This window comes from Polistes canadensis, unplaced genomic scaffold, assembly GCF_001313835.1.
Source record: "Polistes canadensis isolate GaletaPanama2010 unplaced genomic scaffold, ASM131383v1 scaffold_92, whole genome shotgun sequence".
NCBI lineage: Eukaryota > Metazoa > Arthropoda > Insecta > Hymenoptera > Vespidae > Polistes > Polistes canadensis.
This window is the reverse complement of record NW_014569639.1, coordinates 446,959-460,778: the sequence shown is the minus strand read 5'-3', so window position 1 is coordinate 460,778 and position 13,820 is coordinate 446,959. Positions and strand designations below refer to the sequence as shown.

The 13,820-nt window shown below is 32.8% G+C and overlaps 1 protein-coding gene across 11 annotated transcripts in view; it reads left to right on the top strand.

Moving 5' to 3' along the window:
- LOC106787108 (peripheral plasma membrane protein CASK) overlaps positions 1–8,244 on the top strand; it is a 108,630-nt gene extending 100,386 nt beyond the window's left edge. For 2 of the 11 annotated variants that reach the window (XM_014749185.1, XM_014749186.1), the window contains exons 5-12: positions 234–263; positions 3,249–3,486; positions 4,868–4,924; positions 7,025–7,144; positions 7,281–7,397; positions 7,489–7,596; positions 7,661–7,836; positions 7,933–8,244. In XM_014749185.1, coding sequence (XP_014604671.1) covers positions 234–263; positions 3,249–3,486; positions 4,868–4,924; positions 7,025–7,144; positions 7,281–7,397; positions 7,489–7,596; positions 7,661–7,836; positions 7,933–8,112 — 1,026 coding nt within the window. In that variant the 3' untranslated portion in view covers positions 8,113–8,244. The remainder of the gene's footprint in view (positions 1–233; positions 264–3,248; positions 3,487–4,867; positions 4,925–7,024; positions 7,145–7,280; positions 7,398–7,488; positions 7,597–7,660; positions 7,837–7,932) is intronic. The other 9 variants (XM_014749187.1, XM_014749189.1, XM_014749191.1 and 6 more) reach the window with 6 other exon arrangements.
- The last annotated feature ends 5,576 nt before the right edge of the window (positions 8,245–13,820 follow it).

The following is a 13,820-nucleotide window of genomic DNA, read 5'->3' as shown; positions in this document are numbered from 1 at the left end:
ATAAATAACTCGCAGGGGGAAAGAAAAATAAAATAAACCCGAAAAAAAAAGAAAAAAGAAAAAAAAAATAAATAAATAAAACAGAAAATTCTTTCCAAATGATACGAAAAAAAAAAAAAAATTTGTCTCTCTCTCTCTCTCTCTCTCTCTCTCTATATCTCTCTCGATAAGACTTGAACGACACATTACAAAATTAATCGATCTTCCTTTTTTCTGTTTCCTCAACGCTCTAGTTGTTCAGGATTAAGCCTCTGCCAGTGTTAGTAAGTACCGCCACTTGATCTGGTGTGATTGGACTGCTGTAGTTAGAAGGCTATGCGTTTATTACATATTACCCATACACACATACACACACATTACATTTATATAAACAAGTCCCCCACATAAAATCATACACACACACACATCCGGCACACGCACATTTTACCATCCCTCCGAACTTATTCCACCACTCGACTGATACCCTCGACTTTTTCTTTCTTTCTTTCTATCTATCTATCTCTCTCTCTCTCTACTTTTCTATATCTTTCTCTTTCTCTATCCCTCTGTCTCTTTCTCTTTCTCTCTCTTTCTCGCGCGTTTTCTACACGTTTCATACGCCACTGCAGAAAAGTAGGTCTTTCTACCTATGTTCCGTTGTTATTGAATGTCGCGATTTGTTTCATTACTTCAACAATTTTTTTTTTTCTTTTTTCCTTTTTATTATTATTATTTTTTTTTTTCTTTCTGTCGCGCACTCGCGTCCACACTTGATACATTGTTTTTAAATGCGAATATAAAAATACGCGTAGATTCTAAAATACGAGCTTAGAAAACGCACGGAATGCGTTTATCGATTCACGAATCGATGATCTATTGGTTTTTTTTTTAATTTAGTTTAGTTCGCAATAAGTATAACAACCATCATAGTTGGTACGTGCAATCGTGGATAAAACCGCGGTCGCATAATTTTGTTCCATGTATATATATATTATTCGTTTCATTTAAATAATAATAATTTATTTGTATCGTCGCTCACCCCCCCCCCTCGCCACCACCGAATTTTCTTTTGAACTGGAAAGAACAATTTTGTTAATAGAATTACAAAAATCGTATATAATGATCGTTTAAAACGATATCTCTATTTTTATCGTATTAAACTTAAAAACGCGTTTCATCCCTGTAATAATTATCCTCTTTTTTTTTTTTTCTTCTTTGTTTTAAATAAATCCTTCGTTATCCGCAACCTCGCCACGAAATCGAATCGCACCTTCGCATTCCCTTTCATACCTTTACCTGATTTATCATCTATTACCGGCCAGGCACAATATTTCCCTTCATATATACAAATATATATGTACATATATATATATATATAAAATAAATTGAATTGTGAAATATTTTGAATATTTGTAATACAATGTATTATATATATNATATTTATATTCGTATAAAAAAAAAAAAAAAAAAATGAAAATTATTGTAAATCGCCGGTACATTTCCAAAAACGACGTCTTCTTCTTATTTACACGCACCGCCAAAGTAGAGCCCGAATAAAAATGCATTTCTGCAGCGCGCGTTATTTTATTGTAATATATTATACATACATTTGCGTGTGTGCCTCTCTACGTTTGTCTCCTCTCTGTTTTTATACGTCATACATATATTTAATATGTGCAACAACCTAGTGCTTCAGCTTCTTGTGGAAAAAAAAAAAAAAGAAAAGAAAAGAAAAGAAAAGAAAAAGATAAACTGTATTCGTCTTTTATAAATATTGCATTATCGCTAGAGGACTTTTATCGTTAATGCGCTAAATTAGACGCACGTCGATCTAATTAAAATCCGTTTTTTTTTTTTGGCGTAGCTAATGCGTAAAACGTCTTTCCTTTGGTGGGCTAAATGCAAATATATAGAAAAAAAAAAAAAAAAATAAAAATAAAAAAAAAGAATACTATTTAACAAGATCTATAACAAATAGATAAGTTTTGTTATGACCACTCGACGAGAGTAGCTCGTTGTAAAATGTATTGTCAAAATATGCAATCTCGATTGATTATTATTATAAAAAAAAGAAAACATCAATCTCATCCCGCTCGCCACATCGTCGCCTTGCAGTGCACCCCCCCTCCCTCATTGTAATGATTAAAAGACAAAGAAAACAAAAAAAAAAATCAAAAAAATGAATTAATAAGAAGCCAGTGATACTACTTGACAAAATAAAGTCACAAATCTCGCAATGGATTCGTTTGTGAGAAGAGTGCCGTTAATTGTAACAATCATTTAAATCCCTATTTCTTTGATAATTAATCCATTCCCAATTGTTGTTTGATAACTGTACAGGACGAAGTCGTATCACGGCTCGATCGCTGATTAATATTTTTCCTATTTATTAACGAAACGGTACGATCATTTATCCAAACATTTATCACGGAAACGATTGATCCGTACCGTACGCTTCATACTCTAGCAAGAATTATTAGCTGATAGCTTGCAATTTTATTTTTCTCTCTCTCTCTCTCTCTTTCATTTACTCTGTCTATCCATCTTTCTATCTGTCTATCTATCTATCTATCTATCTCTTTCTTTCTCGCGCGCGCATTCTTTGCTTCTTTAGCAAAAAAAACATCCCTACCAAAAAAAGTAAAAAAAAAAAAAACAAGAGAGCAAAAGAAAGAGAAGTTATGCGTTAGATAAAAGAACAAAAAAAATAATAATAATAAATACGTTTTTCTTATATAGTCTGTTTAGTTTTGCAACCACTTTGTTATAGTAGATCTCATCAGCGATCGAAACGAACGATCAATGGACCGATTTAATTTGTCATCATAGCTTGCGGTCTATAGAGAATGCTCTTATTTTTGTATTTTCTGTTTTTCTTAACCTTTTTTGGTTTCTTTAATATTTTTACATATATATATATATATTTAACATTTCATTCAAAACCACCCCCCCCGATCGATCGATCGATCGATCATCGTCATTTTCTTCTACTTTTTCTTTTGTCTTTTATATATATTACCAACAAAAAAAAAAAAAAAGAAATGTTTCTTCTCTTTTCAATTACCATGAAATCAATTTATTTCCGTTGATCGACCTTTCGATTCGAAATAATCAAAATATTTCCTTCCTTGTTTGGTTTTCCTGTTCTTCTTTTTTTTTTTTTTTGTTTTCTTTTTTTTGTTTTTCTTTTTCGTTCTAACACTCGAATAATAATAATAATAATAAAAAACCATCGTAACGATATTTTTTGTCTCTATGTGAATTCGCAGATATTCGTACGCGCTCAATTTGACTACGATCCTTTAGAAGACGATCTAATACCGTGCGCACAGGCCGGCATCGCATTTAAAACCGGCGACATACTACAAATAATTAGCAAGGACGATCATCATTGGTGGCAAGCACGTAAGGACAACGCGGCTGGTTCCGCTGGTCTAATACCTTCCCCCGAACTTCAGGAATGGCGTATCGCTTGTATGGCAATAGAAAAGAATAAACAGGAACAAGGTAATCCCCTTTATTTTCCTAATTTCATTCTCTAAACCTTATTATTATTATTATTATTATTATTATTATTAATTACGCGAATTTAAAAAAAAAAAAAAAGAAAAAAAATAAGTTGACAAATATATATTATACTCTTTTTCGTTCGTGGATTGGCACGCAAAATTCCCCCATGCTACTAGAGCCCCATTTGTGGTTCGATATTTTTATACGTAATATCGTATATCCACGTATCGCTATTTTCCAGGGATAAAACAAAATTCCACCGTAAGATATATGAAATACTCGTGATTACGTTTAACCCAGCCGCCCCCCCCCACCTTCACCCCTATCCCTTTTGATCCCATTTTTTTTTTTTTTTTTTTTTGTAAATTTACCATGACATTAAAAAAGGAAGAAAAAAAAACGTAATGATTGAACAAAGCATAAGCTTATCTCATCGATAACATATATATATATATATGTATGTATGTATTCCACACAGCTGTTCGTAAATACCTTCTGTGTATACTCTATGTAGGTATGTGTGTATCTCTATATGTATAGCAATGAATTGATTCTGTGAGTTATAATTATATTTAGGATGCTTAGAATTGTTTCTTTTTTCTTTTTTTTTTAATTTAATTGACTTAATAATAATATCATTTGCGAGATGATCCGTAGCGAGTCGTTTTCACAATGACAATTAGGCTAGATCGAATGACATTTTAGAGTAAGTTGTTTTTTCTTTTTTTTGTTTTTGTTTTTGTTTTTTTTTTTTATTACGATAAGGAAAATACGCGGAGCCGTGTTTTTGAAAGAGGGGGAAAAAAAAAACACGGCAAAAAGAGACACGCATGCCACGTACACGCACGCAATAAAAGAAAATAAAAAGGCGTTTTATATAATATACGGAAGTGTCCAGCAGATCGCAGGATTATCTATCTCGATACGAAAATATATTAATAATATATAAAGACGAATTATTATTATTATTTCGATCGTCGTTGTGGTTCCCCCTCCCCGCCCCTTGGAATCCTTCATTATCTCTTACCAAATACTTTTATTCTCGATTGTCAAAGAAAAATGGAAAAGAAAACAAAAAGAACGGGTGATGATGATAATGATGAAGAGAGAACGCACTCTGAGAAACTGATAACAAATTAATCGTTCTTACAAATAAATAAATAAATAAAAAAAGTATAGAAAAAAAAAATATAATAGAGAAAAAGAAACGATCTTACTGCAATTAATAATAAATTCGAATGAAATAAAACAACGAGACGCAAAGGAGAAATTCAGAGAGGAATAAAGTCTGATAAGATAGCAGCTAAAAAAAAAAGTAATAAATAGATAGAAGATGGTTGCTATGATATATCATATTGTTTTGTGTTATGTGGGCTAGATGCTGAAGGAGAAGGAGGATGTTCTTCTCACACCGAAGGCTGCGACGGTTCGACAGGTATGACCCTGCCTTCAGGTAGATACGCGTAGAGTCATGTAGGAACGCGTAGTCGCATGAACTACAACAACAACAAAAAAAAAAAAAAGAAAAAAAAAACAAAAAAAAACACTATATTATATTATCGTTCCCACGCTTCCAACACACGCGTTTATATTCGTCTTCGATAATTATTGCAGAAATAGAGACACAGCAGAATGTGAACGACTCGAATATGGGCTTATGTTAGTTATATTTATACTCTATCACGATCTTTATTTTTTTTTTCTTCATCATTAGCTCATTAAATCATAACACTCTACTCGAGATCCATTTATCGCATTCGCGTCTAATCCGAAAACATCAAATTCAATTTAATTAACATATTCACATTTTTCAGCGTACATTTAAATCAACCAATTTTATATCTCCATCTTGCAGAGGAAGAGAAGAATAATTTTAAATAATTATTAATTGTACACATTAATTGTATCTTTTTCACCCAATCCTGACACACACACACACACACATATTGTGTTTTCTTTTCTTTTTATATATATATTTCTCTAGATTTTATTAAGGAAAACGAAAAACGTAAAATTACACGAGAAGCTTCTAACCGTCGTGTTTTTAATTCAACGCGAAAACACTTTACTGAAATCTATCTCTTTCTCTTTCTCTCTCTCTCTCTCTCTCTCTCTCTCTCTTTCTCTCTCTATCTATCTATCTATCTCTATCTCTATCTCTTTTTCTCTCTCGTTCATTCTTTATCGTGACGCACGAAAATTAAAGAAAGAAACGATATTATCGACGGTTTTAGTAAAATATTATTCGATGATATTTTAATTCGTTGAAATGAAATGAAAATAAAAATTGACGAGTAATTATATACTTTTTCAACATATTGAAAGACCATCGAAATCCTTGAACCGTTGGACGTATTGCTTTCTTAAAGGGATGCATGCCATATCTCCTAAGCAAATCGTGTCACGCACTTCATTTAACGCTTATGTAGCACAATTCCTCTTTCTTCTCGCTGACTAACTTAACAAGCAATAAGCAGCAGACAAGCGCACATCGTTTCAAACACACACACACACACACACACAGACAAGATTGTGACATTTCTTTTCGAAACTTCACGCATAAAAAAAGAGAGACCTCTATCCCCTCTTGACAACGTCCTTGACATTTTTATTATTGCGACCTGCTGGAACATTCCTCTTAATGGGAATTCCCATCTCCTGTTTCTCGATTATGGCTCCTTTTGAACTGAATATCCAAACGAATTGTGACTGGCTTTATCTATTTTTTTTGGGCGAGTGGGTGGGGGTGGGGGGTTTTAGGGGAATTGAGATTAAGCATTCGTTTATATCGAAAAAGAGTCAATGATCTCGTTCGGAAGATGACTCGATACGAATCCATTAGGATTTCAATCAATCGAAACAAACGAGAAAATTTGTACCTTTATCGTGTATCATCCTTCTCCATTGAAAGAACCATTTTCCCATTTTATCCACGTTCATCAGGAAAATTAGAGTGGTCGGCGGCGTTTCTATCTTCGTTCATTCAACATCATCGGCGGTATATCGAACGGTCAACCAAGCTGCCCGAAAAAAAACTGACCCCCCCAAGGAAGCTTCCCCTTTAAACAAAAGTTATTAATAAATAAGACACTGTATTTTTAATCGATTTACACTTGGCTCTGAAACTGAAGCCGCAATTGTATGCTTTTTAAAGATCTTCTTCGAATGCTCGCAAAGTAATTTATTAGTTGCACGAGTTCCATCCACTGTACCAGCATTTTATGACAATACTCTCTGCAGAATTATTATTATTATTATTATTATTATTATTATTATATTGTTATCATAGTAATAATTTTATTTAGAATTTACGATTGTGAATTAGCTTGACTTGTTGCTTTTACAAATTAATGACAAAAACAACAACAAAAAAAAAAAACAAATAATACTGGCTGAGTTTGTTAAATTCACACATTAACGAATGAAACAGATACACCGTTAAATTTATTATTAATTTGAAATAAGATCGTCGAGATGCTGTATGCGTCACGTCGTATTTTTACAAACTGGATTAACGTTGATCTTTGTTTTACAGTGAATTGCTCGATATTTGGACGTAAGAAGAAACAATACAAGGACAAGTATCTTGCGAAACATAACGCAGTCTTCGATCAGCTGGACCTGGTCACTTACGAGGAAGTCGTCAAACTTCCCTGTTAGTATTAATTATTATTAATATTTTATACATTGAAATATAACTTGAAATATAAAAAAAAAAAAAAAAAACAAAAGAAAAAACAATATATGATTACGTTATATAATATATATATTTTTTTTTGTTTTCTTTACAGATCCTGCCTTCCAACGCAAGACTCTGGTTCTATTAGGAGCACACGGTGTTGGTCGTCGGCATATCAAAAATACGATTATCGCTAAACATCCCGACAAATATGCCTATCCTATTCCGCGTGAGTATTATTTCACAAAATGATAAAATAGAAATAGAAAAAGAGATAATAAAATAAAATAAAAAAATCGATGTTAATACGATTCGTTTAGATACAACGAGGCCTCCAAGAACCGACGAAGAAAACGGACGTAATTATTATTTCGTGTCGCACGACGAGATGATGGCTGACATAGCTGCTAACGAATACCTCGAATATGGTTAGTATCATATTATTAATAATCAATATTATCTTAAATAAATGAATTGGAATGATATATTAAGGAACGCACGAGGATGCAATGTACGGAACGAAATTGGAAACTATTCGAAAGATTCACGAAGAAGGAAGAATGGCGATATTGGATGTTGAACCGCAAGCGTTGAAAGTCTTACGTACGGCCGAGTTTGCACCTTATGTTGTCTTCATTGCAGCACCAGTACTTCAAAATATCACCGACGTATGTAACAATAAATTATCGCATTTCCATGATATTACGCATAGAATTCTGTTAAACATTTTCATTGGTAATTATTAATGAAATGTAATTTTGTAGTACGACGGTAGCCTGGAACGGTTGGCGAAGGAATCGGACATGTTGAAACACGCGTATGGACATTTCTTCGACCTGACCATCGTAAACAACGATATTGAGGAAACGATCGCCCAATTGGAGGCAGCGATCGAACGAGTTCACACGACGCCACAATGGGTACCGGTTTCTTGGGTCTACTGACAGAGGACCTCGCCATCTCGACATATTGTCAGCGCTGATTGCAATGGCTCCTCGAGAATGAAGCAATGATAAAAATAATAATAATAATAATAAAAATAATAATAATAATAATATAATATTAATATAATAATAATTAATAATTAATAATTATTAATAATAATAATATTAATAATAATAACAACAACAACAAGAACAACAACAAGAACAACAACCAACCAACAAGAACAAGAACAACGTCGTGATAAACGTGATCGAGATCGCGATCGAACGTTCTCGAGCGAGTTTTACAAATAATCGAAAGGGAACAACAAATATATGGTGAAAATACAACTGCGGCAAATTTTAATCGTCGTGATTATTATATATCAAAGACGAACTATATATTTACGAATTTACACGAGTAATCGCCGTGAATCCCAACCCACCCGCCGCCCCCTTTGTGAAGTGTTCAAAATATATATGAGCGTCGCTCGACATTCGACGGTACTCTTTTATCGGTCACGGAGGTATAGAATATATATATATATATATAATATATAATATAATATATATTATAAAAAAAAGAAAAAGAGAAAGCAGCGATCAAAAGAAAAAAAAAAAAGAAAATAGAGAGAGAACGTCCTCCCTTATCGGTAGCTTTGTTAAATCGAGAGACATATTGAACCCCCTTATGTTCTCTCGATGAATGAGTGTTTACACGTGTAAAAACGAGTCACTTATCCGATCATCGTCTATACGAGGGGGACGTCTATGGCGAAATCAATCGGATCTCCGATTTTCTATAACTTACATCGACGAATTCGTTCGATCCGAAACTCGATTCCTCGCGAGCACTCGAATCCCCCGTAAAACCCCAACCCTTATCCACTCCTCCCTACACCTCCCTCCCTCCCTCCCTCTCACGCCCCCGTAAATCTTTTAAAATATTATTCGCGATATATGCGAAAAGCCTACACCGATTCGCGAACTCGCTAATAAATTTAATTCGGTCGAAGGAATTATTATATCCTTCGGAACTAACGTGACTCCTCCGCAAACCATTTCTCTAATACCTTTTTGCATACATATTTCTATCTTTTTCTTTCTTTCTCTCTCTCTCTCTCTCTCTCTCTCTCTTCTGTCTTCTCTTCCACCTCTCCATTCGCTCTATTCCTTTCCCCATCCCTTTCCACTTTTTTTCTCTACTTTCATTCCTTTCTCTATCTCACTAATTCACATATTTCTCTTCGCACGGCGTCAATGCGGAAAAGACAAACTTATTATCAAACGAGGACCTCTTTACGGGTACCAAAGAAGACTACAAAATAAATAAAAAACAAAAAGGGAATAAAAAAAGAATTAAAAAAAAAAGAAGAAGAAGAATAAAAAAAAAAAGCACGGAATACTACTATTAACAAGATGAACTAAATATAAAACGTCTTATCGGTCCAATGTATTAACGATGAGATTACAGACTATTAAAAATATCGACAAAATGATCTCTGTTAATCGATTTGGCCGGCTCGTATTTGCTGACTGTCGCAGCACTATCTTCCTTTTCTTTAAGATAATCATTAACGAATAAAGAAAAAAAAAAAAAAAAAAAAAAAAAAAAAAAAAAAAAAAAAAGAAATATAGAAAATTGTGGAAGAAGGAAAGGGGAACGCATTCGGGCAGACTAAAAAAATACGAGAATTCTCGTCTAAGAAATACGTCTTTATAATAAAATAAGCGTTCCGTTCGTACAATCCTTAAAAGATAACAGAACGAAAAATAATAAGAAAGAAAGAAAGAAATAAAGAAGAAGAAAAAAAAAAAAGGTAACTTATAAAAGAAGAAGAAGAAGATGAAGAAGAAGAAAAAATAAATCGATGAATCATCTCCTTGATTCAAAATCGATCGTTTTACCAAATAGTGTTTAAGCAGTAGATCGATTAAACTTGATCGGTTTCCTCTAGTTATCTATATTTCCAATATCTTAAACGCGTATAGGCCTCTTTCGCCAACAAAAAGAATAGAAAAGGAAAAAAAAAAAACAAAAGATTATTCACGAAGGACAGAAAGAAAATATAAAACGCGTGGTGGCACTACTCTGCTGCTGCTACTGCTGATGCTGATGCTGCTTCTTTCCTTTCTCATCTCGCTCCATACTTTTTCCTTCCGCGACGTTCGAGCTTTTACTAGTTATTCCTGAACCCGTTTCAGACCCTGTCAAACCCTGTTTTACCACCTATTTTCTTTTTTTTTTTTTTTTTTTTTTTTTTCCTTGCAGAAGCCTTGCAGACACGACGAACAATCCACTTCCGTTCGTTTGTTCGTTCGTTCAAAACTCCCCCTCTTGTACTCACGCTTCGTTCGTATCCAATGAATCACCCTTGCCGATCGTTTTACCCTCGCTAAATCAAATGAAGAAAACTAACAAAGGCGTTAGGTCGAACACCCAAGAAGAAGAACAACAACAGCCACGTAGACGCATACACACACAAATACACATACACTAGTCGATCGCAAGATGTATTTTCTTGGTTATATTCTCGTTAACACCCCTCGTACAAAAAAGCGCACGATCGAAGGATGTTTAAAGCGAACAAGAAGGCGGTGGCGCATCTTAACTATAAGATATTTATAAAAAAAAAAAAAAAAAAAAAAAAAAAAAAAATTAACACGCTACTGATCACACACGCTCTCTCTTTCTCTCTCACTCTCTCTCTTTTTCTCTCTCTTTCTTTCTATCTCTCTCCCCTCTCTTACACATACATACACGCATAAACGAATACACGCGAAACACGCTAAAAAATAATGCGCACGTATGTAACTAAAAAAAAAAAATAACACGTTCGTATTACTATTACCCCATCGATATCGCATACACATACATACACACAAACACACATCTACACAGGACACACGTTTCACGAGGGACAAGGATTTATAAGTGAAATTCAATTGCAAGCGATTTAAATGACTTGTGTAAACTAATTAATACGAAATATTAGGAGAGAAATAGAAAATATGCGATTCGCAAACTCTTATACATACATGCATACATACGTACCACACATATATACATAAATACATATGGAAAAATAAAATCGATGTCGAGGAAGCGACGAAAACGCGCGGTCATCTTATTATCCGCGACAACGAAGAGAACGTCGTTATTTAAAAAAAATAAAGTTAGAAAGAGGAGTATTGCTGAAAAAAAAATTATAAAAAAAAAAAAGAAAAAAAAAAAAAAAAAAAAAAAAAAAAAAGAAAAGGGAATAAATATTTAAAATCACGCGCGACTCTGTTTCGAATACGTTCGACGTTAAAGTACTCGTGATTGTGTTTTATGATCTCGATAAAATATACGCACATACGCTCGTTTTCCTACGTTCTTCCTAAAATATACATTAGGGTAGTCGTGTTATTTTGTATCTGATGAGTGAATTTCCCCTCTAATTATTCAGCTGGAAATAAATAAAAAGATAAATCACTCTTCGAATTACAATCCTTTATCTTAAACATTTTCTTCTTTTATTTTTGATCACGATACGATATCTCATATCGGTAAACATCGAGAGGATTGAAAAAACGCAAAGTGATATATTATTTTATTCCTATACAAATTCAATGTACATTCGGAATATTTTGTTTCGAATATAAGAATCGAATTTGTTATTCTTTTGGTTAAATCAGGAAACTTTTAGCGATACGATTAAAATCTCAATCCGTAATATGTATTGCTGATCTGATTTTAAACCAAAATTCCATCGATGTTTATTGATATGAAAAATATTGTTATTAGATCTAAGAGAATATTAAAAGCGTAAAATGCACCCCGAATGAATATGAACATTTTGTATACAGGAATCAAATTTGTTTCATTTCCATTACTTTTTCTATAAAATAATATTTCAAAGTATTTAAAATCTTAATGTTATTTAAAATATAAATAAGTGTGTGTATCCTTTTTTAAGACACGCTTTATTAATATACAGACAGGAGAATTGAAATTTGAGGATAATTGTTTATTATTCATTTCGAGCTAAACTGGGGAAGAAGGAAGGGAGGGGTTGCACTCTTATCGGATAGAAAATAAATCGACCAACCCTAATATAAATACGAATAATATAACTGGCGTATACGTAGCAATTTTTAATAGAATTACGCTCGTATAATATTACTCACAGATTGTATCGTTTCTAAAGGAAAAAGATTCGATGGATCGATCATGTTATTTATTAAAAAAAAAAAAAAAAAAATAAGTCGAAATCCAATCCTCTCAGGTACTTCGATGTTGTTTAGGAAGAAAGAAAGAAGACGATGAGGAAGTTTTAACGTTTAAAACAATTTTTTAAGTAGTCTACGCACGAGAAATTGTCGAAGGTGTTTAACGAAACAGATCTCGAAGGATCGTACATATGTGAATAAAAACATATATGTACGCGGCGTCTTATTATTTAAACGTCAATGGATTCGTCGCGTGAGAGAGAAAAAGAATGGAGAAAAAGAGCAAGAAGAGAGAAAACAAGAAAAGTTAGATTTACTTAATTAGCCCGTCGGTATGATAGTGTTTTGCATGCATGGGGAGACACAAAGAAGAGCAACAAAAGAATATTAAATGAATAAACGAAAAAAAAAGAAAAAATAATAATCGTCGGAGCGCGCGAGGAGAACGAATCGTTAAAAGTGATTTTGTAATACACTTCTTATAAGTTGTAGCTGCCATATCCAGTTAAAATACTAGGTGCGTTAAGTGATAATCTAACCGATGACTGTTACGATGATAATTATTGGTGGATGGTGATAAATGAAAATTACGCGACGAATACGAAACGGTGATGGTAAACTGATGACGATTATAATTACGATGGCGATGATATAAAGAATACGACGACGATAAGGACAATGATGATTTAAGATAATAATCGTGATGATCCTGCGTGCTTCTATAGTGTGCGTGTCCGTGAACGTGGGTGAGTCATGTTAAGATGTGACGACGGGTCTAAAGAAAACAATAACGGTTCATTAAAATTATATAATTATAAATAAGAGGAAGAGACGAAGAGTATTATAAACGCGTTGTTAATTGAATTAATAAAACTAGCCCAAAGTATCGAAGTTTTCATTTCATTCGATATTACAGTGACCCTCTCCCTCCTTATAGGATCAAATAATTCTATATTCTCGTTACCTGTGTAATAATAAATATTAAATTAGAGATATAGATCATTTATTCTTAAATGCTACGATGAAAATATAAAGGAATAGGAATCCTTTGATATAAATGATCTATAGACACAATTTTATTAACAAGTTTATATTCCTATTACGCATAGATGGGATGATGTTTCTATTAAATCATGGTATCTAAAATTACATGTGGTATTTAAATAACATTAATTATTTAACATTTTTACAACCTAACTATACTTTTTCTAAATTTACATTTTAATTTTACAGAACACAATAATTTTACAGAATTTACTTAAGTCAAAATATTATTAAAAAAAAATATTTAATCTTTTCGGTACACGAAAGTTTTTTCGCCGTGATATTCTCATTGCGACAAAGATGCACATGTTATACGATGACGCCCACGTTAGTGGCCAAATTCACGCTTTATTGCAAAAACTCATTTTTAATAGATAATAATTAAAATAATAATAATAATAAATAATATAAATTAAAAAATTATATATATATATAATATATTATTATTTTTAATCTTGTTTTTTTTTGTT